This window comes from Sciurus carolinensis, chromosome 19 (genome assembly GCF_902686445.1).
Source record: "Sciurus carolinensis chromosome 19, mSciCar1.2, whole genome shotgun sequence".
NCBI classification, from domain to species: Eukaryota; Metazoa; Chordata; class Mammalia; order Rodentia; family Sciuridae; genus Sciurus; species Sciurus carolinensis.
This window is the reverse complement of record NC_062231.1, coordinates 29682077-29706213: the sequence shown is the minus strand read 5'-3', so window position 1 is coordinate 29706213 and position 24137 is coordinate 29682077. Positions and strand designations below refer to the sequence as shown.

Sequence of the window (24137 nt, the reverse complement as noted above, 5' to 3'; positions counted from 1 at the left end):
TGAGAGGGACGGGGGTGCCTGACCTGGTCAGAGGGTTGAGGAAGGGTCCTCCAACAAGGGCCCCAAGGAGGGGGTGTGTCTGACTCAGCCTTGGACCTACTGCAGGGCCTGAGCAAAGAGCTCATTGAAGAAGAATCCTCCTGAGACTCTCAGGATGAGTGCACTCAATGGCTCTTTGTATCATAAGCAGCCAAAAAATTCGACTTCAGCTGGACCAGGAGCTGATGGACAGCAGTTCTCCTCCAGCTTCAGGCTCAGCTGCATCTGGCAGCATGAGCTGTGGTGGCAGGAGGCTGCAGCTGCCTCCTCTGTTCACAGGCATGCTCCTGCTTTTCCACCATGCCGTCAGGACGGGGCAAGCTCCAGACTCAGGTCATCTCACTAGTGACGCCCACAGAGACGTGTTTTCTGAGCACAAATCTGCAGTTGGATCTCACCATGGATCGCTTGGGTCAGACGCCAGTCCCTGCACATGTGGACTAGAGATGGCGTGATGGATGTGGCCCAACCACATGGTCGATGATGGTGCAGTGGGTACGGCCTATCCACCTGGTCACTGAAGAGGGGCGATGGACATGGCCAGGCCTCAGCATCCTGCCTGCTCTTAGAACCAGGCTTCAGATCAGTTCTTCTCAAACTGCATGAAGTGGAAGTGGGATGAAGGGCTACCAGCTCCCCTAAGACAGCAAACACCAGCATCAGTGCCAGTGGACTGCTGGCGGGGTGGGCAGATGCACGTGGTCCACAGGACACACAGAACTGCCGTCCTAGGACGCAGGGGGCTGAGAATGCCCATGACTGCTGACAACAGAAGCAACGTGACCACCCTCCCCAACACACCTGCCCCACGGGAGCCAGCCAGCTCTGCAGCGGCCAGCCACCCCGAGGGCAGCACCAGCTCCCTGTGTGCGTGCCAGCCAGCTCTGCAGTGGCCAGCCACCCCGAGGGCAGCCGCTCCCTGTGTGCGTGCCAGCCAGCTCTGCAGTGGCCAGCCACCCCGAGGGCAGCAGCTCCCTGTGTGCCTGGGAGTCCCGAAGGCAGAGCCTCAGCAGCACCACCAGGTGCCCAGCCCAGGTCCCGGTGGCCCGTACTCAGGGGCCCTGCAGACGTGCCCATGTCCCTGAGCTGCTCAGTCAGGGTCACTCCAGGAAGCTCATCCAAGCACAGGTGACCCTGGGCCGCAGGGCGTCTGCGTGGTGGCTTGCCTGAGTGAATGCTGGTGGCCTTAGACTCGCGATCACACCCAGCAGCCAGGAGGAAGGCCTGCTGACCATCTTGACGAACAGCCTCTTTCACTGCCTCCGGACGGTGTGTGCAGCTCGGCAGAGTCAGACACTGTTAGATGGTCATCACGTCAGAAAGAGCAGTGGTGAGCTTTTCTACCTGAGTCAAGCTGATGACTTCCGTGCTGAGTGACACAGGCCGGGTTCCCGTTTGCCTTCTTCCTCTGCAGTGCGTGCTTTCTGAGCTCTCTGGCTGTGGACGTGCGGCACAGTCTCACAATGCAGATAAACACGTACTCTTACTATTGCCTCTCAGCCGGACCCATAGAATACGGAGACGGAAGGGCCAGGCCCTGGGCCTGGGCGCGGCGCTGGGCAGAGGCAGCAGCCAGCAGTCACCTCTAGATCTTCAAGAGAGGCGAGACGGGCCTGTTTCACAGGCGGGACCTTGTTTCACCAGGTCTGCGTCTTAGCTCTCGCACAGAGTGGTGCAGCGTTCCCAAGGGCCTAAGCCACCCTTTCCTCTCATGGGCGTAGAAAGCGGCATGTCAGGTGGGTCCAGCTGTGTGCCGCAGCAAGCGGCACCCACAACCCGATGGCTGACCAGCAGGCCTTCGCTGCCCGGTCTGTGGCCACGTGAGGTGTGCCCTGCCGTTCAGCAGCGAGGCAGTGAGTTCAGAGTTCCCAGGGCTAGAACTTCTGCAGCGGCCGCCACCCGAGACAGAGATGGGGACACTGCAACCCGCAGGCCAATCTGGCTCACCTCCAGATTCCGAAGTTCCAACAGCCAGGAGTGGCCTCTGCCGTCTTGAGGTTCCCAGGAAGTGCCAGGGGCTGCTGTGACCTGTCAGCGTTGCCGGGATTTCCTGCTGGTTTCCTGCTCCACGGATGACCGTCGGCTCGCAGCCGCACTTACCGGTTGACGCACTCTTTTAACAACTGTTTTCTGATATAACAGCTGAGTGTGGTGGTTGCCCTGACCAGAGGCCCACGAACCTGAAAATATTCACAGCTGGACCTTTGCAGAAAACGCTCACTGACCTCTGATGGGAAGTCCTGCCGGCAGCCACAGCAGCAGGAGATCCCCAGAGGACTCGCCAGGCAACTTCTCAGCACCGCGGTGCAGCTCAGTTCCGTTAGCACCCAGCCCACCAGCCGTGGTCTCGTGTGCCCCTCCCTTCCTGGGCTAGACACCTAGGTGCCTGGGGGTCCACCCAGCTAGCCGTAAGGGCAGCCCCGGCACCCACCGCCGGTGTCCACAGGTCCATACTGTCCTCCAGTCCCTCCACTCACTCGGCTCACAGCCACCTCCAGGGGGAGCCCGACGGTCCTCTACCTTTCACAGGTGAGGAAACCTCGAAAGAGCCCACGGTTTTCCTGAGACGACAGCCCGCAAAGGGCGGGGAGGGACTGAGCCCTGTCAGCCACTCCCGAGCGCTGTCGCGGACACTGGGCCTCGGCTTCTGCCACACACTACCTGGTGAGCCTCCAAAGCCCAGCCGCGGACACTGGGCAACCACGCCCGCCCACAACCCTCAGAGGCCGCCTTTGGTGGACACAGGAAAACACTAGCCTTAGTGTGGGTATTGCAGCTTCCAGAAATTCTGTGATCTGGTAGCCGGAGGCTGGCCGGTAGCCCAGCGGGGAGTGACGTCGGTGCGTGGGTTTGCTTGTGGCTTCCCAGGGATGCCCAGGGAGGCCCTGCGGTCAACCGGAGGCCCACCAGAGGCTGCATTTTGAGGCTGCCTCTCCCCAGGCTTCACAGTCTTGGTACTCACCTCACCTTTGCTGGGCCACTCAGCAGGGTCACTCTATGGCCTGGTCATTTAGGTGGAGGAAGAACGTCACAAAGTGTGGCGGCTTCAAGGGGACGGGCTCAGCGCCATCAGGTCTTCACGGCGTTGGCCTGACCTTTGCGTTCTCATGGCTCGTGTGCATGACCCCCCACGCACCAGAGGGTGTCCCTGGCTCACCATGATGGGCAGCGGAGGGACCTCATCCAGAGGTCGCGCCTCAGAGTCCGTGGTTCCTGCTCTGTGCGGCTCAGTGTCAGGACCAGGCACAGAGCAGAACTCGGAAGGGTCGTGGACGGAGCGAGCAGCGGCATGAGGGGCACGCGAGGCCACCGTCTTGACCGCAGGGTCCCCGGAGCAGGGTCCCTTGACCTGCCTTTCAGGGTGCTCACCTCCCCCAGGGCCCACCTTGGGCGCACCACCTCCAGGGGCGTCTTCGCCCTCGGCTTGGAACCCACGTCACTAAGGAGAGTGGCGGCTCCCGGCAGGTGCTCCTGCAGGCCTGCCCGCCCGCTCCCGCTCGCGCCTGCCAACGCCCGCGGCACCTCTGGCACTGAGGTGCTTCCTGGCCAGGAGCAGGCCTAGAGGGCACAGCTGGCCCGCCGCACAGCCAGCGGCCGAGTGAGGCTGATTGTCTGAGCTTTCATTCCAGTATCAACGTATGCAGCCTCTCCTGTCATGGCTTCAGAAGTCAGAGAGGTAAGGAGCCAGAGGAGTCGTGCACGTAGAGCAGCACTGCCTGTCTTCTGCAGCACCCGCGTCCCTGCCGCTCCCAGCCTGCGAGGCTGCTGTCGAGAGGAGGGCGCGGCACCGTGGGCGCGGCGCCCGGAGCCTGGCTTAGCTGGGTGGGGAGGTCCCGTCACTGGGTCTGGGAACCTGTGCTCTGGTGGGGTGGGGGGCATGGCGACTTCTCTGGCTGAGTCCATTTCGCTGTGACCTCATCCCAGCAGTAGGATCCAGAGTCTTTCTTTAGGACATGGCCCAAGGAAGCCGGGCTTGGGCGCGGCGATTCGGTTTCCCGTGACCTGCCTGGACTCAGGGCAGGTGCCCCGTAGAGGCAGTAGCTCCCCACTGGCCAGCGAGGTGTTTCTAAGATGCGTTAATTGGCGGATTGGAAGGAAGAACAGAGCAGAGGAGGGTGTCTTGGAGCAGGGAATAGAGGGGAGGCTAGATCACACTCACAGCCTCGGTCTCGCGAGCCTCTAGCGAGCCTCCTCGGGCAGACCTGCCCGGTGCGTGGAGGTGCCTGCCTTGCTCGCGCGTCGCAGGGCTCCCTCCGTGGTGCTCGGAGGCCATGCTGGGGAGAGCGCCGTTCCGCAGGGGTACAGAGCAGCGAGGAACCCGGCGTTCTCCCTGGGAACCTGCTGGTGCCTCTGGTCAGACTCCCTTCCGCGAGGGAGCGCCAGGTTACTGGAAGTCGTTCCTGCAGCAGTTTCAAGGACTCCCAGAGCCACCCAGAGGGTGAGAGCTGAGCCCACTGGCTCCGACTGACTTTGGGGGGACCTGGGGCTGCGTGCGTTTACCCAGCCGCTGGCCTGGGATGCGAGAAGCGGTGTGAGGAGCAGTCGATGCTGGCGAGAGGAGAAGTGAGGATGGGTCCCACCCGTAGCTGACCTAGTCAGAGGTGGCGTCAGGCTGTCCCTGTGTCCTGAGCCCGGCCTTCCTGGAATCACCTTGCCTGGACTTAGCTGACTCACGTGCCCATCAGTCTTCAGCACGCTGCGAACTCGATGCCGTCACCCACGTGTCACGAGGAGAACCTGAAGTGTGGACTCCAAAACAACGGGAACGCAGACCCGGGACTTGGGTCCTGCCCAGCCTCTAGAATCCGTGCTCCCAGCAGGGCCGTCCTGGGGAGTGCTCTCCCTCCCCTGCGCACCTGGAGCCCGGGGAGAGGGCGGGCGTGTGTTTGATCCCAAGCATAAACACATCCAGCAGCCACCCCGCCCTCCTCGACGGAAGCATGCTTAAAAAGTCCATTAGTGTCTTTCTTGTCAGTTATTCCCTTGGACCTTCCTTCCAGTCCACTGGGTCAATAAAGCATTTATAATAGTCTTAACTATGCATCTCTGACATCCGCCACAATGGCTTCCAAGAGAGCTATTTTTATGGCCTCCATCAAGAAGTCCTGCAAAGCAGGGCCTCAAAAATCTGTGCTTTTTCCTTTCAAGTTCAGCTTGTAAGAAAAGGAACCATTTGCAGTAAATGGAAATGCAAGAATGGGAACAGTCAGTCTTGACGTTCCTTAATCCATGTTTTATTCATTCCCTCCAAAACGCCTTTAACTGTAAACAGTGTCCTTGACTGACTACTAATGAGGACTGAGGTGTCCTTAGACTTCTCTTAATTGCTATTTCACTTCTAAGTTACTTCACTTAGGAAAAAAAAGCTTTTCTTTGGTACATTTTGACTATCCCTAACCAAAGTTCCAAGGCGTATTCGAAGGTCACTTTGTCGCAAGCTGCATGGATCCTTCAGGCTCCTCCTGGAAGAGGACCACAGGAGGGGGTCAGTCAAAGTCCCCCAGACAGGGTGGGTGCTGATTCTGTCTTCCTTCCTTCCTTCTCTTCCCTTTCTCTGCCTCCTGCACCTCCCTCCTTCCTTCTTCCCTCTGCCGTCCCCTCTTCCTTCCTCCCATCCTAGATTCTCACGGTCTCATTTGGTCACCTAGCACATGCCAGGTCACCTGGGCACTGGGCAAAGCAGTACAGAGGACACGGCCCCGGTCTTCCTGGAGTGGCCAGGCAGCCAGGGTGGACAGGGGAAGGGCCAGCGATTCAGGTAGGGCTCCTGCTGCAGGAGAGAAGTGAGGCTTGCTCGGAGGTCGTGAATTGGGGTCACAGGATAGTCTCTGAGGAAGAAGCCTGTGCAGCAAGCCCGTGTGGACAGGTTAGTGCTGGGGACGGGCGGACCACAGACCCGCGCCCTTGTCCTCTGTGGTATTCAGAACACGGATCATGCATGAGGAAGGCCATCATGGGAGCACCCCGAGGACGGGCGTCCACAGAGGAAGACCCCGCAGGAGGCCCGAGGGAGGCCCACCCTCCACCCGCCACCGGGGCTGAGAGAGCCCCACGCACCTGCACAGGCTCGCGGCGACGTGTGCTCCTCCACCTGCGTGCACCTCTCCCTTAGCACGTGCCTCCTCTCCAGGAAGCCCGCTCTGGGGACACTGTGATTGCTGGGCTGAGCCTGGTCTCGGGCGGGAACGCACCGCACCCGTGGTGGGACTGGACGTCCGCCTTCCTGGGACACTGTGATTGCTGGGCTGTGCCTGGTCTCGGGCGGAAACCCGCTGCACCCGTGGTGGGACTGGACGTCCGCCTTCCTGGCAGGTGAAAAGGAAGACATTGGGGGCTTCCCGGGGGCCCGTTCTGAGCAGTTGGCCCTGTTTGCCGCCCAGAATGACCCAGTGGTTGGCGTCTGCTCTCTCTCTTAGTCTGGGGCAGATTCTGGCTGTGGGCCGGGCTTCAGCTTCTGTCCACCTACCTGCCGGCCACTCTGGCCACGTCCTTCCCTCCCCATCACCACAAACATCTGTCAGTGGGGAGCCCCGTTGAAGGAGCAGTGCCCTTGGGAATCCATCTTCCTGCTGCTCGCTCGGGCGGGCCGGACAGTGACCCGGGCTGGGAAGGCGGGACCCTCGCTCTTGCGTACTGGGCTTGGTGCTTCTTAACTTCTCCGCCCGAGAGAGCCGCTGCTGCCAGGAGCAGCCTCGAAGGCTGCCCGCTGCTGGGTGGACGTCCTCAGCTCTCTCTCGCACATGCTGGAGGGACCACAGCCACGTCCTGGACGTCCCTGCGGGGCACTTCCCACCCCTCGTGAATGTGGGCGAGGAGGCCAGGAAGCAGGTGTCGCCCTGAGGCTGGTCAGGCGGCTGCTGCAGGAGTGCTCCTGGGAGGAGCAGCGGGCACACCGCAGAGCCGGTGCAGCATCGGGGGGGATTCCTCACAGGAGTGCCCCCGGGAGGAGCAGCGGGCACACCGCAGAGCCGGTGCAGCATCGGAGGCGATTCCTCACAGGAGTGCCCCCGGGAGGAGCAGCGGGCACACCGCAGAGCCGGTGCAGCATCGGAGGCGATTCCTCACAGGAGTGCCCCCGGGAGGAGCAGCGGGCACACCGCAGAGCCGGTGCAGCATCGGAGGGGATTCCTCACAGGAGTGCCCCCGGGAGGAGCAGCGGGCACACCGCAGAGCTGGTGCAGCATTGGAGGGGATTCCTCACCCACACTCCACCCAGTTTCTGAGTAACCGCGTTGGTGCTGACGGCTGTTCGCACCAGTGTCCTGGCATCAGTTCATAGGTCACCTCACTGTCTTACTTGCTGGACGTACAGGTGCTGGTGGAATCCAGAAGAGGGCATTTTCCAGATAACCCGTAAGCAAAAAAGCGAAGCTCAATTTCCTGAGCGCTTCAGTGACTGCTCGGAGCAGCCGTAGATCACCCTGAAATCACTTCAACCTGGTGGGGGTAGAATCCAGAAGTGAATCGGCATTGGCGCCCAGGAAAAGTCCGGAAGGCATTTACATGACAAATACCATCGTTATGATTTTGAAATAACCTTGGCATTTAGGCTTGGAAGTTCAGTTGACTAGGTGATCCTTAAAATGCAAATAAATGGATTAAAAGTGACGGATTCTAGTTTCCGGAAAGGCTTGCAGCAAACCTCGCTCTTCCCCTGTCCTGGGGCTTGTCTGGGACCATTCCCATTCCAGGTCCTTGTCTGGTGGACGGGGACAGCAGCTAAGATTTGACGGTCACTTCTGCAGTGTCCATTCTCTGTCGTCGTAATAGAAACCCAGGATTTTCTTTCCATAGAAGCCGGTCTACTCCTCTCTGTAACGTGTGTGGACCAAAGTAAATGCAGGCTCCTGAGGGACATGAAGCAGGACATGGTGGACATGGTGGGGCCAGCGATTTACAAGCCGGCTTTGCTCTCTACGCCAAAACGTCCAACCTTCTCGCAGCACGCCTCTCCTCTGATTGCTCGGGGATCTGTGGGCGGTCCACTGCTGATTTTCCAATCTGCTCAACGGGCCGTCCACCGTCCGTCACAAGCCCGTCGTTTAGGGTGAGCTTCAGGGAGGCACCAGCCAGGTGAGCGCAGGGTTTCATTTTCCTTTGACGAGGAGATGGCTAGGCCGATGTTGAAACCCAGGGGCCAGAGGAGCAATTCCCTCCCGCAACCAAGGTGGCCGAGCCCGCAGGTGGCCCTCGGGCCCCACAGCCCGAACCTGAGAGCCAGTTGCTTCCTGCTGTCGAGGTCTCAGACCTTCCCTGTTCACGCAGGATGAGTTTCCCGGGTCGGGACGGATTGAAAGACCAGTGTCCATGGTTGCTGGCAGCCAGGTCACTCCGAAGCCACCCTGGGAAGACGTGGGCAGGACGGGCCAAGCAGATCTCCTATGTGCTGGGACCCCATGGGCCCTGCCGTGACCCCAGACCTGTGTCCCCAGGCCCAGCCTCGCGTCCCCAGGCGAGGGTGAAACCGAAGCCATGGTTCAGCCTGCGGAGACCTCAGGAGCCTGCTGCACGGAGGAGCATCTGCCTGCTCTCCCGCAAGGGCCCAGTCCAGGAGCCCGAGGGGGACCGGCCTGGGCCGTGGACTGGACGCCCAGGTCCACAGAGGTGGCCGCTTGTCGATCTGTGGTCATTGAGCTCTCCTCCCCCTTTGGAGAAATGGCGGAGTGAGGGAAGACCTGCCCACGGCCAGAGGCCTGGGGTCCCCTCGAGGCGTCGTGGGTGCTGGCGGGTCACCAAGGTCCTCTTGATCGCGGGAGCCTTTCTGTGGAGTGGGGGTCCTCTGGATCCACTGGGCGTGGGCGAGCGCAGAGCAAGGTGAAGGTTTGTGACGCGTCTTCCATGGTGTCGGCGCGGGAAACCCAGCAAGAGCCTTCAGTGCCGTCACCACTGCCAGCTCTAGTGAGGGTCTGCGGCCGTGACTGGCGCCCAGTCAGCCTCCTCGCTGGGGCTCCCGGAGGCTCATACCCGTCTCTTTTCTTTTTCTATTTTTTAAATAATTATTTTTTATTTTCACAGACTGCATTTTGATTCGTTGTACACAAATGGGCACATCGTTTCGTTCTATGGTGGTTCACGATGTAGATCCTACCATGTAATCATACACGTTCACAGGGCAATGAGTCTGTCTCGTTCCACCGTCTTTCATACCCCCACCACTCATCTCCCTCTATGTAATCTAAAGTTCCTCCATTCTACTCTCATCCCCACTCTCCCGTCCCCCATTATATATCATCTTCCACTTATCAGGGAAAACATTTGGCCTTTGGTTTTTTGGATTGGCTTATTTCACTTAGCATGATATTCTCCACTTCCATCCATTTATCTGCAAAAGCCATAATTTTATTCTTCTTTATGACTGAATAATATTCTATTGTGTGTATACACCACAGTTGCTTTATCCATTCTTCTGTTGAAGGGCATCAGGTTGGTTCCACGATCTAGCTCTTGTGAATTGAGCTCCTATAAACATTGATGTGCCTGAATCTCTGTAGTGTGCTGATTTTAAGTCCTTGGGTATAGACTGAGGAGTGGGATAGCTGGGCCAAAAGGTGGGTCCATTCCAAGTCTTCTGAGGAATGTCCACACTGCTTTCCAGAGTGGCTGCACCAGTTTGCAGTTCCGCCAGCAATGTGTGCGTGTGCTCCTTCCCCACACCGTCGCCAACAGTCATCGTTTGTGTTCTTGATAATGCCATTCTGATCACAGCCGTGGAGATGAAATGAGTATGTGCGAGAAGCTCTCCGAAGCCCCAGGAACTCGCCAGCCGTGTCCATACGTAAAGTCCTTGGGGACTTCACGTTCCAGTGGGGGCCTCAGACAACACGAAGTCACAGGCGCTCTGGGGGCGGCCAGGGAGGGGCAGAGGCCGCCATGCCAGCCCAGGCAGTGGCTCTGCGTCAAGTGCGCCTCTGATAAAGCGGCTCGTGAGACAAGGACGTAGAGGTGAGCCAGCGATCTGCCGGGATGGCGTCCCAGGGGACAACAGGGCCATGGCAGGGACTGGGCCTGGTGTGCTGTGGAGGCCAGCAAGGTGGCCAGGGTCCCCGGGAGAACAGGAGGGCAGTGGCACTGGGCCAGGTGCAGTGGGGAGGAGGGGCAGGGGCACCTGGCTCTGGCGACCGTGCAAGGCAGCGGTCAGCCTTCCCAGAAGGGCTCCGTCCACCAGCAGTGACCGCTCTGGTGAGATTCACAACCACGGCCGTGGAGTCCCGAGACTGGAGTCACAGCTGTGTGACTCTGGGCAGGTCATTCTCCCTCTCTGAGCCTCAGGGTCTCGTGCACAGAGCAGGCGATGCCTGTGAGTTGTGGAGGCATTTGTAATGAAGACAGGCGAGGGCCCAGGGCAGCGTGCATACCCGTGAGCACCCTGTCACCAGGGGACTGGGCATCAAGGGAGCTGCTCCTGTGGCTTGTTCACAGCAGTGCCGCAAGGGACAGCAGGTCTCCAGTGGCCCTGGGTGGTCCACAGGATCTACCTCCAGGTGGCAACCCAGGAGAGGCAGCGGCTGGGCACTGTGCCGGCTCAGCTGACCGCGCATCAGGCGAGACTCATGCACCTCCTGGGCGTCACCTGCTTGGTGTGTTTAGCCACCGGGCTGCAGCCCGTCAGCTGGCTGGGCTCTGAGACGCGCGGCACGTCCTGCCTGTGGAACCGCCGTCCTGAGGGGCCTGAGGAAGCTGCTGGCAGCCCTGAGCCACAGCAGCACCATCCCGGCATCTGGGTCAGCGTGGAACACGCGCTGGCCTTGTGGCTCTCACCCCTGTCCTGTAGAACGGGAGAAGGGAGGCCTGGCCAGGGTCCAGGTCCAGCCTGCTTCCCTCCACTCAGCACTTCACAATGGCCGTCCAGGGTCCAGGTCCAGCCTCCTTCCCTCCACCCAGCACTCCACAATGGCCTCTGTGCTCCAGGTCCAGCCTCCTTCCCTCCACCCAGCACTCCACAATGGCCTCTGTGCTCCAGGTCCAGCCTCCTTCTCTCCACCCAGCACTTCACAATGGCCTCTGTGCTCCAGGTCCAGCCTCCTTCCCTCCACTCAGCACTTCACAATGGCCTCTGTGCTCCAGGTCCAGCCTCCTTCCCTCCACTCAGCACTTCACAATGGCCGTCCAGGGTCCAGGTCCAGCCTCCTTCCCTCCACCCAGCACTTCACAATGGCCGTCTAGGGTCCAGGTCCAGCCTCCTTCCCTCCACCCAGCACTTCACAATGGCCTCTGTGGTCCAGGTCCAGTCTTCTTCCCTCCACTCAGCACTTCACAACGGCCGTCCCTCTCTTCCTGTCTGCCACCAGGCTCTTCTGCTGCCCTCCTGCACACAGCGCCGGGCGTGGCCCTAGGGTTGCACCTGGTCACCCAGGCCTGGCCCCATTTTCAGGTCTCACTGTGACAGGAGGCCCGGGCAGGAAGCCCCCATCTGACCCTCCTGGCCTGTAGGAGCAGCCCCGTCCCACCCTCCCCAGGGCAGGGTCCCCAGGGCATGCTGGGGACATGGTGGATCCTGGATGGACAAGGAAGGTGAGCCTGGAGCGTCCCGCGGGGCTGGACGGGTGTCAGAAGGAAAGCAGAGCAAACCCCCGGGAGAGAGTGAGTCAGGCGGCACAGCAGTGGACAGGCCTCAGAATGGACTCAGCCGCGGTGGCAGCTGGGGTACACGTGACCATCTGGGAGTCTCCAGGTGTGAACGGTGAGAGGTGGAGGAGGAGGAGACCCTCCTGCAGAAGTGCACTGATGCTGGACCCTGGCCCGGAGCGCGGGAGCCCAGCTTCCTGCTGCCCGGGACTTCTTCTGTCCATCCTGGAGTGGGCAGCAAGGAAGGGCAGCACGTTATTTCACAAGGTGCTATCTGGCCACCCCCAGCCCTGCCACCCAGGTCGGCGTCCACGGCGGCAGGCCTGCTGACCCCATGTGCGGCTGGCCTGTGAGACCAGAGTGGCTCTCCCCTGGGGGCTCCCTCCAGAACCCACAGCCTGCGCCTGACCACGAGATAGCCTCAGACAGAGCCCACCGAGGCCATTTTGCAGTGCACTGACCACTGTCCCCAAACTGTCAAGGTTTTCCAAGCAGGAAGGGTGTGGGAGGACGGCCAGCGGGGAAGCCCAGGAAGAGGGCACAGAGGATTCTGCGCCCTCTGTGCCCCCCAGGGGAAGGAGACGGGAAATCCGGGCCACCCCTGGGCTCTCGTCCACTGTCCCTCGTAGCCAGCGCAACCCACGGACAATGCCAGTCAGTGGCTGAAGATGCCGACCGGGACACTTCGCAAACTTCTGAGAAACCTGAAGCTTGTAAACGGACGTGCCCAAGGCTGGCCGGGGTCAGATGCTCCCTGGGTCAGCACCTGTCCAGCCTCCTCCCTCAGAACCCAAGCCACCCTCCCCACCCCTCAGCAAGCAGAGGGCCTGGTTCCGCCTGGTCTGCAGCGCCCAGCTGACCTCACGGTGCTGGCTGACCTCTCGGTGTTACATGACCTCACGGTGCTGGCTGACCTTGCGGTCCTGGCTGACCTTGCGGTGCTGGCTGACCTTGCGGTCCTGGCTGACCTTGTGGTGTGGGCTGACCTTGCGGTCCTGGCTGACCTTGCGGTGCTGGCTGACCTTGTGGTCCTGGCTGACCTTGTGGTGCTGGCTGACCTCGCGGTGTTACATGACCTCACAGTGCTGACCAACTGACCTCACGGTGTTGACTAACTGACTTCATGGTGCTGACTGACCTCTCGGTGTTACATGACCTCACGGTGCTGACTAACTGACCTTGCGGTGCTGGCTGACCTCGCGGTCCTGGCTGACCTTGCGGTGCTGGCTGACCTTGCGGTCCTGGCTGATCTTGCGGTCCTGGCTGACCTCGCGGTCCTGGCTGACCTTGCGGTGCTGGCTGACCTTGCGGTGCTGGCTGACCTTGTGGTCCTGGCTGACCTTGCGGTCCTGGCTGACCTCGCGGTCCTGGCTGACCTTGCGGTGCTGGCTGACCTTGCGGTGCTGGCTGACCTTGTGGTCCTGGCTGACCTTGCGGTCCTGGCTGACCTCGCGGTGCTGGCTGACCTCTCGGTGTTACATGACCTCATGGTGCTGACTAACTGACCTTGCGGTGCTGGCTGACCTCGCGGTCCTGGCTGACCTTGTGGTCCTGGCTGACCTTGTGGTGTGGGCTGACCTTGCGGTGCTGGCTGACCTTGCGGTGCTGGCTGACCTTGTGGTCCTGGCTGACCTTTTGGTGCTGGCTGACCTCGCGGTCCTGGATGACCTTGTGGTGCGGGCTGACCTCACTGTGCTCATTTAGTTGTGCAACTGTTCCCTCAGTCATCCCAGCAAGAGCGTGGAGCTCCTGCCCTGCTGTGCTGTCCCCTGTGCTCTGCAGAGTGGACGCTAGCCGACCGGGCTGGTGGGCTGCCTGGGCCCTGACCCGTGCCAGCTGAGGCCAGCCCTGGATTCCCTGAGCTCCCCTGGTGTGCACGTTCACACCCTGTGCTGCAGGTGTGATGAGGAAACCGAGGCGCTCAGCAAGCAGGAGGCAGCCGGGCTTCAAACCCAAGCAGGCTGGTTGGCTGCCCGAATCCTTCCCTCCCCTGGAAGGATCTGTGATCCCACAGCCGAGACCGCAGGGTCTGCCTCCCGGTCTGGACCTGACTGGCACCTGAGCCAGATCATTCCTTGTTGTGGGGACTGCCCTGGACACTGTGGGGACTGCCCTGGACACTGTGGGAAGCTCAGGGCCCTCTGTCTTCACCCCACCAGTGAGACCATCCCAACAGCCCGCGGTGTTACCGGGCAGGTGGACAAGCTGGGCGCGCCTGGGTTCTGCGGGGCAGGATGGGCCGTGTCCTGGGTCCTCTCCCTCCCCCACTCCCTCCTCCTGGCTTCCTAAGCGTCCACAGGCATCTTCTGTGAGTGCGGATTGTGTACGCAGGCCTCACGGTCTAGAGCCGTCGTTTGTAGGTAGTGGCTCTTTAACAAATCGTTGCTGAATTTCCGCCAACCGAGTCCTAAGTGCTTGGAATCCTAATTGTCATGAACTCATTCTGGTCAAACGGAAACTCCATGTGGGGAGGGTTGACTCCTGGTTTCTGGTCACTCTTGTGTCCCTGGAGATCTGGCTTAGCTGATTTCCTGCAGGTCACAAAGACCAACCTGCCTGCTTGGCCACCCTCAGAGGGCCAGTGGCTCCACTCAGGACCTTGCAGAGGGCCACGTGCTTCAGGATCCGGTGCTCGATGCCGATCGCCTGGAGGAGCTGTAGGCCTTCAGGGAAGCCGCGGCCCAGGCTGCGCGCTGGATGCCCGTGGCACCCACGCCCATTTTCTCCAGCACGCTCTTTCGCTCTGGGCGTGATCTGGATTGGAACGTGACTCCTGGCTCGGTTTCTCTGTCAGTCCCCTGAGAGTGGGCAGGCAGCAGGAGGGAGAGCAGATCTCTGGGCAGTTCCCGCGCTGCACTGTGGGTTCCGTGCCTCTGAAGTGTCCCTTGCTAGCAGGAGCCCAGAGAATCTGAAATGCAAGAGAGCCAGGGCGAGCTCCCAGGTGCAGCACTGAGGTCCAGCGGCTCCGCACTGGGGTTTGGGCTGCCGCTCGCCGCGCCCAGCTTGGGACCGCAGCGCCTCGGGGACTGGTCACTGCCCCCGACATCCGTCTCCTCCCAGATCCTCCTGGTGGGGAAGAGGTTCGCCTGGCTGTGGCCTCCACACTGCCCGGGCCTGGCTGGCTGCGGAGCTGTTCTAACCAGGGCTCCTCTCTCTCTGCAGAAGGGGGGACCTGCGAGGTGATCGCCGCGCACAGGTGTTGTAACAAGAACCGCATAGAGGAGCGGTCGCAGACGGTCAAGTGCTCCTGCCTGCCTGGGAAGGTGGCGGGCACCACCAGAAACCGGCCTTCCTGCGTGGACGGTAAGTGGCTGGCGCTGTGCCTCAGCATCCCTCCTGCGTGGACAGTGGGTGGTCGGCCTCCCTCTCCGGGTGTCCCTCAGGTGCCCGGGACAGTGTGCTTCCTTGTGAACCTGGTGTGGGTCAGGATAATGCACAAGGCACAAAGCGCCAGACCTCCGTCAGGAAGCCAGCCCCCAGGGAGACTCCCAGGTTCCTGCTCGGACCGAATGTTGTCCCCACCCACACCCAAGTTGCACTGCATGGCCACCATGGAGGTGTTGGGAGGGGACCTCTGGGAGGTGACTGAGCCGCAGAGCGCCACCCCAGGAGTAGATTGCTTATCGGGGCAGCCCTGTCCCCGTGCCTCCCGTCCTTCTGTCCCTCGTGCGGAAGCAGCGCGCAGGGCCTCTAACGCTGCCAAAGGCTTGGTCTTGGGCATCCCGCTCCAGAACTGTGAGCCAGTAAATCTCTGCACTATAAATTACCAGCCTCCGGCATTCTGTCACAGCAGGACAGAATGAAGTGAGACACCTGGATTTGGGGTTTTCAAAGTTCTCTATTATGACCTTTTTTTCAAAGGAATGTTTTGGGTCCTGAAATTCAAGGGTCTGGCTCATTGGGAAATGACTTTAGGTTGGGGCTACATAGAATCACAACGTGATAGCAGGACAGACATCAGGCGTAACGTCCATTCAACAAGCATGATGAGCAGGGACTGCCCAGGGGCCCCGGATACTTCCGCCCAGGTTCCCCGAGTGCTCGGTGCGCATCTAGCTCCCTGTGAACACTCCTCGTACGTCATGTTCTGCTCTGTCATTTAGTCCTCCCAGAAATCCTGCCAGGCAGGGTATCAGTCACCTGCTTCTGTGTGACAGGTTTCTCCCAAGTGCAGTGGCTTGAAACAGCCTGCGTCACCCCGAGGGTCTGGATGAAGATCGACTTCACGGGAGGTTCTGGCTTGGGGTCCGCCGAGGGGTGCCGTCCAGATCCAGGGGTCGGGCTGCCGTGCAGAGGTGTGAGGATGGCTTTCCAACAGGCCACTGGCCCGTGGGCCTCCCACCAGAGTGTGGCGTCCTTGGAACATGGCGGCTGGCTCCTGGAGTGGTACCAGGGCCGCAGCACAGAAGCCCAGCGTCCCTGTCCAGCCTCAGAAGCCTGGTCTCGTTGTTTCCACACACCCTCTGGCTATGCTGGCCTCCTCTGTTCAGTGGGGTGGGCTGCCGGGGCTTGGAGACAGCAGGCAGGACCACCAGGGTTCCTTCAGCTTGGAGGCCGGCTGTCCTGGGGACATCCCTCCCATTCTGAGCAGAGAGAAACTGAGCCTACAGGGCTAAGTAGCGTGCCCCTGGCCTCGTGGTCATTCACAGCTCGCCTAACTCGAGCCCAGCACAAGGGACCCTAGTACCAGTATTGCCCACCATCTCGAAGGCAGTTGACTGAGCTGCAGTCAAACAGTGAGTCCATGGCTCAGAGGAGCGACAGCTCTCTCTCCGACTTTATCTAGCAGGATGTAGATGTGGACGTGATCCCGTCTTGATTCTTCAGGGGGGTGGGGACTCGGGGCCGGACTTAGAACCTGACTCTCTTGGCCCAGGATCGGCCCTTCTTGCTCTGGTAGAGGTGGGTGTTTAGTCAGCATTTTCGCTGCTGTGACTAAGTGATCTGACCAGCATAATCGTAGAGGAGGAAAGGTTTATTTGAGGTCTCTTGGTTTCAGAGGTCTCAGTCATAGAAGGCCGGCTCCATTCCTCGGGGCTCCAGGTGAGGCTGGACATCATGGCAGGAGAGTGTGGCAGAGGGAAGCAGCTCACATCATCAGGAAGCAGAGAGAGAGAGACTCCACTCTCCAGATATAAATATATACCCACAGCCACGCCCCAGGCCCACCTCCTCCAGCCACACCCGCCACTCAGTTACCACCCAGGTAACCCCATCAGGGGATTAAACCTCTGATTAGGGTAAGAGTTTTACAACCCGGTCATTCCTCCTCTGAACCTCCTGCGTTGTCTCACACATGAGCTTCTGGGGACACCTCACATCCAAGCTGGAACAGGGCGGAAGGCCACCTTGCAGATTGGCCCGTGTCACACATTCTCATGGCCATCAGGAGAGGGTTAGCACTGATGCACTGTCCAGCTGGGCCAAGTGCACCTGTCAAGGACATGGCGGGATCCTGGGGAACGGGTCATGGAGGGTCCCCCTGACTTCGTGGGGCCCTCAAGTCTGTAGGCAGCCGTCTTTGCTGTGTTTGAGGGATGCTGTTTCCAACCTGTTAACCTCACCCTCGCTGCGTGCACGGCTTCCCTCCTCCAGGACTGTGGCTTCCCTGGGAAGCAGAGGCTGGCCCAGGCCCTGATCTTGCTTCGGGGCCTACACACGTGTGACTCAGGTCCGGCGTCATGAATGCTACATTTTCTGAGCAGACAACACAACTGGCCCGACCCGGGTCAGCGTGTCAGCCTTGCCCCGTCGACCATAGCCAGCAGGACAAGCTCCAGGGGCAGATACAGCTGGCTGTTCTGTACCACGGGCTGTCAGGACATTTCCAAAACAGTGTGGAAGGCCAGGCTTGGGAATCCACGGAATCATCCGTGGCTCTCCCAGGAGTCCTTTAGAAACATCTAGAGACGTCTGGGGACCGGACATTTGGCAAATCAGGGCAGTGCTGCTAGTGCGAGTGGGTAGAGGCCGGGTGCTCCTAATGTCCTGCGGTGCACACGGCCCTCCACACCCCAACAGAGTGGCCCACCTCCGTCCATGCGCTGAGGTTCAGGGGCGTGCGCTGTGACTGTCCCTCTGCATCGCTCCCTGGGCCCCTGGAGGCAGGCAGGGCAGCCTTTGCACCCTCTTGAGGAGGAGACGTGGGGTCCTGGGAGCACAGCATGAGTTCCCAGGTTCTTTGCCCAAGGAAGCCCTGGGGCTGAGCGCGGTGGCTCTCCCCTTGGCCTCCAGTCCATGTGTATCTCTAGATCCAGAGGCAGACCTGCCTTCAGGTTCTGGATGCAGGGCAGGAAGAGCCGAGCGCCGGCTGTGCTCACAGGGGGATGGCTTTGGCCCCACGACTCGGTAAAGCTAAGCCAAATAACAGTGATATTTCATCTCAGAACAGATTGATCTGATTTTGGAAATGCTACACCCATTAGCTGGTTGTTTCAAACAAGAGGACTATAGTCTCTGTCTTCCAAGCAAAGTAAAGAGTGCTCTTCATCTCCCGCTGGTTGTTTATAGTTTGACAGCATTCCTCTCCTCCCAAGTCCTTAAATCAGTTGGCATTATGAGCAAGTCTGCATTTTGCCACGTAGAACTTTTTGCGGTCTGGATCTCTATGTGCAAAATAAATACAGAGTATGCTTATCAGTTCACAGTGTCAGTGTGGTTAAGACCGCGGACTGAGAAACCACGTTTGCATGGGTGGGACCTCAGACGCACCTCTCCCCAATAGGCTGAGCTTAGACAGCACATTTGCTTTCTGACCTCAATCCCCTTGTCTGTAAAATGGGAATGAGAATCAGTTCTGTTTCATGAGGCCGTGGTGGGGGATTAGACAATCATGTGCATCTTGCATCTTGCACAAGCCCTGCTCCTATCAAGGGCTCTCTAGGTGACCGTGACCATGTCTCATCTACTAACAAGCGTGTCCATTATAGGAAGTTGGAAAACTTGTAGAAACGCATCCACAAGTTGAAAGTGCTTTGTAAGGTAGCGTTGGTAAGTCCCACCAGCCTGCGCCCACACTGAAGAGCACGCTCACATTGCCGTATTTCATTGATCTAAAGCACTGCAGCACTGAGTCACCAAGGGTTTGTTTCACTTCACAGACGATCAGCATTTCCCAACTTAATGCACATCCTTCAGAAGCTGTTTTGAAAGCTAGGCAGCATATCCAGGGGGAATACAGCACAGAACACGGAACTGCCCCCTCTGCTTGACATTCGATCTTATCCCCAGTTCCCTACGAAAGACAGACACCAGCTCCCTCCATGACAGCAGCAGCGAGCTGCATGCGTCTGCCCCGTCCGTCCTTGACGCTTTCTCTTTGTGCATTTCCAGGCGTAGGTCTTCAGCCATCATCGTGGGCTTTCCTCAGAAACCACAGGTCGGCTGTCCTCCACGGCAGTTCCAAAGACAGGAACCGCTGTGGCTCTACATGGACATACCTTGGGTTGCTTTAAGATTCAAACTCTGAGACCAGATTATTTAAAACGGGACAGAAATACTGGGACAACATTTTAGCAGTTGATTCAAAAATTATGATGTGTAAATTTGAAGAAATTGTTAAGTAAATCTTTAAGCCCTCTATTTATAAAATGGTATTCTATTACCTGATAACTGAGAACTCCAATGTACACACTCACCGAGTTAGATTATGAGACAGTCACCCATAAATGCCTGTGAAAGCAGTATTCCTGTGTCCTGCACCTTGTGCTCTTGAAGGAATGTGTTGTTGCCCTCTGATTACTACTTAATTGTTCTGCAGTCCAGGCAGGATTAGCACCCTAGTCAATATCTTTGGTTGAAACAACTAAAAACATAATGTGCAGCTTTTCAGTTACCTCCAGTTACTTCTCAGAACTAAAAATCCAAGTCAAATAAAGATTTATAAGCAGGAGGGTGTGAGTTCAATACATATCTATTTAAGGGAAAAATTTTCCAAGCAAATTACACGTCATGAAAATTAAATTTATAGGGGCTTGGAAAGTTATGTACCATGATTTTAATTGCCCTGTAATGTGTATGGAGTATCCATCTCAGTGTTTAAAGAAACAGCGGAACGTAATTAATGCCAATGGTGATGATAATACTACAAACAACGGCTCGCTTTCTCTTTGGGCTTAGCATGTGCCGCTCTTGATTCAAGTTCGTTAGGGGAGCAGCTCTGCTGGATTTTAACTCCAGCCCCATAAGGAATATCCTCCGGTCGTGTCCATGTTGTTCATCAGGAAACCCAGGCACAGGGAGGTTGGGCAACTGGCCTAAAACCACGTCCCGCAGTGGGAGGGCCAGGAGGCTGGCCTGGCTGTGGAGTCCAGGGCTCCATCGCAGAGCTGAAAAGCGGCTGGACCGCAGGGGGTGGGCCAGCCACAGGGGCACCTAGAGAAGTCCCAAGGCCACCCGCTCAGCCCTCTGCCACAGGGACGGCTGAACTCTGGCAGGCCGTCGTCACGGTGATGAGAAGCTCGTTGTAGACGAAGCTTTCAGTTTTGCAGCGTTGAGCCTTTGCTGTTGACGGCCTGGGGTGGAAGGAGAGGACTTGGCTGTGTCCTGGCGACGTTTTCGCCCAGGTTTCTCTGCTCAGCGTTGTGGTCAGTGACGTATCTACGCTAAACCTGGACAAACACGTGGGAAACGATTTCGGCTCCTGGTTAGCCAGGGGTGTCCTTCACGCACTGCGAATTCCAGCCACTCTGGCGAGTGGGAGTCTGCACGGCGAGTTCCGGCCTCCCCTCTCTCCCTGTGGGACGGACACAGCTCTCCAGCTGCTTCCAGCTGGCCTTCTTGTCTCATGGACCAGGAGCCACACAGGACCCAGTCGGGCGTCATCTCAGCTTTATTCAGGGGTTGGAATGGCGCCCCAGCCCCACTCAGGGGGCGGAAGATGAGCCACTGAACAAAGAAAGGACGGGTCTGTGTGGCCATTCTGAGGGGTGCTCTAGTGCCCAGCATCCGTCTGCTCGGATGTGCAAGCCTTTGGTCAGGGCCTGCGGGTGTTTGAGGAGAGGAAGGCCTTTTCCTCCAAGGGCGCGAGAGCTCCTCCTCCCGTCCGCGTCTGGCCTGCGCCTGGAGGGCCTCTGTCCTGGGAGCTGAAGGCCGTCTGTGCATGACCTTGACCTTGGTTTTCACGCCTTTGCTCAGGCCTCATCATTTTGGGAATTTCTTTTTCTCCATATCCATTATGAGCACAGAACCGGACCCTCTAACATCCCCAACGGTGAAACCCCGGTTTTCACATTATTAAGGAAACAGTGAGAAAAATCATCACATTCCTGGTGGTGCTGAGTGACGAGAAAAACCCATAGTACAGCAGGACATTCTGCAACTGGCTCACCCTATTTAAATCCCTAAGATAAGAGCAAAACAGACAGGAGGAGGACGGGAGGAGGACAGGGAGACTCAGAGGGAGGACAGGGAGACTCAGGGGAGGAGGACGGGGAGACTCGGGGAGGAGGACAGGGAGACCAGAGGGAGGACAGGGAGACTCAGGGGAGGAGGACAGGGAGACTCGGGGAGGAGGACGGGGAGACTCAGGGAGGAGGACGGGGAGACTTAGAGGGAGGAAGATGGGGAGACTCAGGGGAGGAGGATGGGGAGACTCAGGGGAGGAGGATGGGGAGATTCGGGGAGGAGGACAGGGAGACTCAGGGGAGGAGGACGGGGAGACTCAGGGGGAGGAGGACGGGGAGACTCGGGGGAGGATGACGGGGAGACTCAGGGAAGGAGCACAGGGAGGCTCTGGGCCAGAGACAGGAGGAAGACAGGAACGTGCAGACCACAAGGCAGATGGAGAGGAGGGGACCTAATGGGATCTGGGCAGGGGAGAGGGCCCGTCAGCCAGCGCGTAGGAGGAACGTGAATACGCCACTCCATAAAATGGCCCGGTTCATTTTCCTGAAGAGCTGTTTGTAGTCGGTCTCAGAGTCTATGATGATCAAGAAAATAAAACTCACTTACTAGATTCAGACTTCAACTGTTTCAATTTTTATTTCATGAGATTGCAAAACCAGAATCTTACCAAAAGTGTTCTGGGGATTAATCCTTTGGAAAAAAATGTGATACACTTTTCCTACCACATAAGGCCTTATTCCCCGGAGACAGCATGGTGGAGAAAGGCCTGAGGATCGAAGGGAACTTGAAACTAAGCAGTGGCTTCCCGGGATCAGGTGCACTCTCTGTAAGAAACAGTGCGTTCAGTAGCCCAACACCACAATTCCGTCTCAGACGTCCAGCAGGCGAGTAACGGGCTCCCTCCCATTATCTCCCGAACACTGCTGACCAGGGGACTCTCCCTGTCCCCAGGGTTCCACTAAGTGGACTTGGAGCCATGATGCTGTGTCCATGGGCCCTTTCCCTCCTGAGACCTCCTCACGCCTGCAGCCGTGTTCCATGAGGCGGACTTTGGCCCTCATGTGGAGGCCACGTGGGCCAGGCATGGTGTTTGGTTTGTCTTCCAGGAATGGCGTTCAGGTCTTCTGAGTTGAACTGAGAGTTCCGCCCCAGAGCTGAGGGCTGCTTCTAAGCCTGAGAGGCCAAACTGAGCCTGGTAGTAAGGAGATTTGTAATGTAGTCACACTCGGCTCCATTTGGAGACCACCTGGAGACCTTCCAGAATAAACAGCTTGAAGAGGTTAAGTCCTTGTTTTCATTCACAAATATCAAACAGCTTAGTGGGTGGAGAAAACCCTCTGTTGGCCCTGGGGTTTGTCAACTGTCGCCCACCTGCCGTGAAGCCCCACTATAGTGAATGGCCGCAGTGTGTCCGAGACCCTGCCACCAGCCTCTGGTCCCCTCTGTGCTGCTCTGATTGAAAGGAGCTGCTGGCTGCATACTAGACAGAAGGCTTGCTCTGTGGGGGAGGAGACCTTGCATCTCCAAAGGAGACCCCATTGTTCTTAGAAAGGCTTTTAGCGGAGGCATGAGTTTTGAATTATGTGCAAAACTTTCTTTGAAACAGCATTTGGTTCCAGACTTGGCCTCTCAGGCTGTCCAGGCGTGTGAGGGATCCAGAGGGAGGGGAGGAAGGGTAGAGGGACCGGCCAGGCTTTCTACCTTCAGGAAGGTCTGTCTCCACCTCGTCCTGCCTGTGAGGAAGAGAACTGCACAGTGGCTATGCCTTCCCTTTCTCTAAGAGGGGTGTCTTCCTCTCCCTCTCTCTCTTTCTTCCTCCCTCCCTCCCCCCTCCCTTCCTCCCTCCCTCCCTCCCTTCCTCCCTTCCTTCCTCCCTCCCTTCCTCCCTCCCTTCCTCCCTCCCTCCTTCCTTCCTTCCTCCCTCCCTTCTCCCTCCCTTCCTTCCTTCCTTCCTTCCTCCCTCCTTCCCTCCTCCCTTCCTCCCTCCCTCCCTCCTCCCTTCCTCCCTCCCTCCTTCCTTCCTTCCTTCCTCCCTTCCTTCCTCCCTCCCTTCCTTCCTCCCTCCCTCCCTCCCTCCCTCCTTCCTTCCTTCCTCCCTCCCTTCTCCCTTCCTTCCTTCCTCCCTCCCTCCCTCCCTTCCTCCCTCCCTCCTCCCTCCCTTCCTTCCTCCCTCCCTCCTCCCTTCCTTCCTTCCTCCCTCCCTCCCTCCTCCCTCCCTCCTCCCTTCCTTCCTCCCTCCCTCCCTCCTCCCTCCCTTCCTTCTTCCTCCCTCCCTTCCTTCTTCCTCCCTCCCTTATTCCTCCCTCCCTCCCTCTTCTTTCCTTCCTCCTTCCCTCCTTCCTCCCTCCCTCCTTCCTTCCTCCCTCCCTTCCTCCTTCCTTCTTCCTTCCTCCTCTCTCTCTCTCTCTCTCTCTCTCTCTCTCTCTCTCTCTCTCTCTCTCTCTCTCTCCCCCTCTCCCCAGTTAGAAGCAGCACTTCCAGGTGACAGCTCCCTGGCAAAAGCTGCCCTCAGGCCTCTCTCCAGTCAGCAGAGGCTTTGAGTCTGGGAGGGACACTGGAGTCCCACTGGCCTGGCTCTTTCTTGCCATGACTCCAGGCTGGTTACTGTTCTCTGACCCCGAGAGACAGCGGGAAGCGCGGCGCCTGGAGAGCTTGGCCACGCCCCTCCTGAGCTCCAGTTAGTAAGCACACAGCTGACTTTAATCTCGCTCTTTACGTTGAAGCGATACACGTACACCACGTGCCCTTGTCCATCCGTCTGTTGAAGGACACCTGGGCTGGTTCCACGGGGCTAGGAGGGAGAGAGAGAAGCCGACACTATGGCCTCATGTACATGTGCGCCTGCATCACCAATGTGATCCTGGACACGTGCCGTCAGACAGCGAGAGGCGACCCTCCACTCGCGTATGATCTACGGAAACCCATAAATGTGCTCTACTCTCACACGTGAGTCACTAGAACAAACAAGCACGCTTAGAGTACCACACATAGTGATGTCGGCGGAACGCGTTTCCATTGCGTGATGCAGACACACAGCACAGCGCAACACTGTGCTCCCGCAAACACACTAAGTATCATTTGTCGATAAAGATCTTTAGATGTAGGTATAGAAACCCAGCAAAGGAAGGATAAACTCGAGTTCTTCTCCCCGTCCCCTGCCCCAGCCCGCTCACGTCTTAAGTGCCAGA

General features: G+C 58.5%; 1 protein-coding gene across 1 annotated transcript in view; it reads left to right on the top strand.

The window, feature by feature from the left end:
• The window catches only part of Tafa1 (TAFA chemokine like family member 1), a 412280-nt gene that overhangs the window by 321611 nt on the left and 66532 nt on the right, over nt 1-24137 (top strand). Inside the window, exon 3 of the mRNA XM_047534840.1 lies at nt 14767-14907. Coding sequence (XP_047390796.1) covers nt 14767-14907 — 141 coding nt within the window. The remainder of the gene's footprint in view (nt 1-14766; nt 14908-24137) is intronic.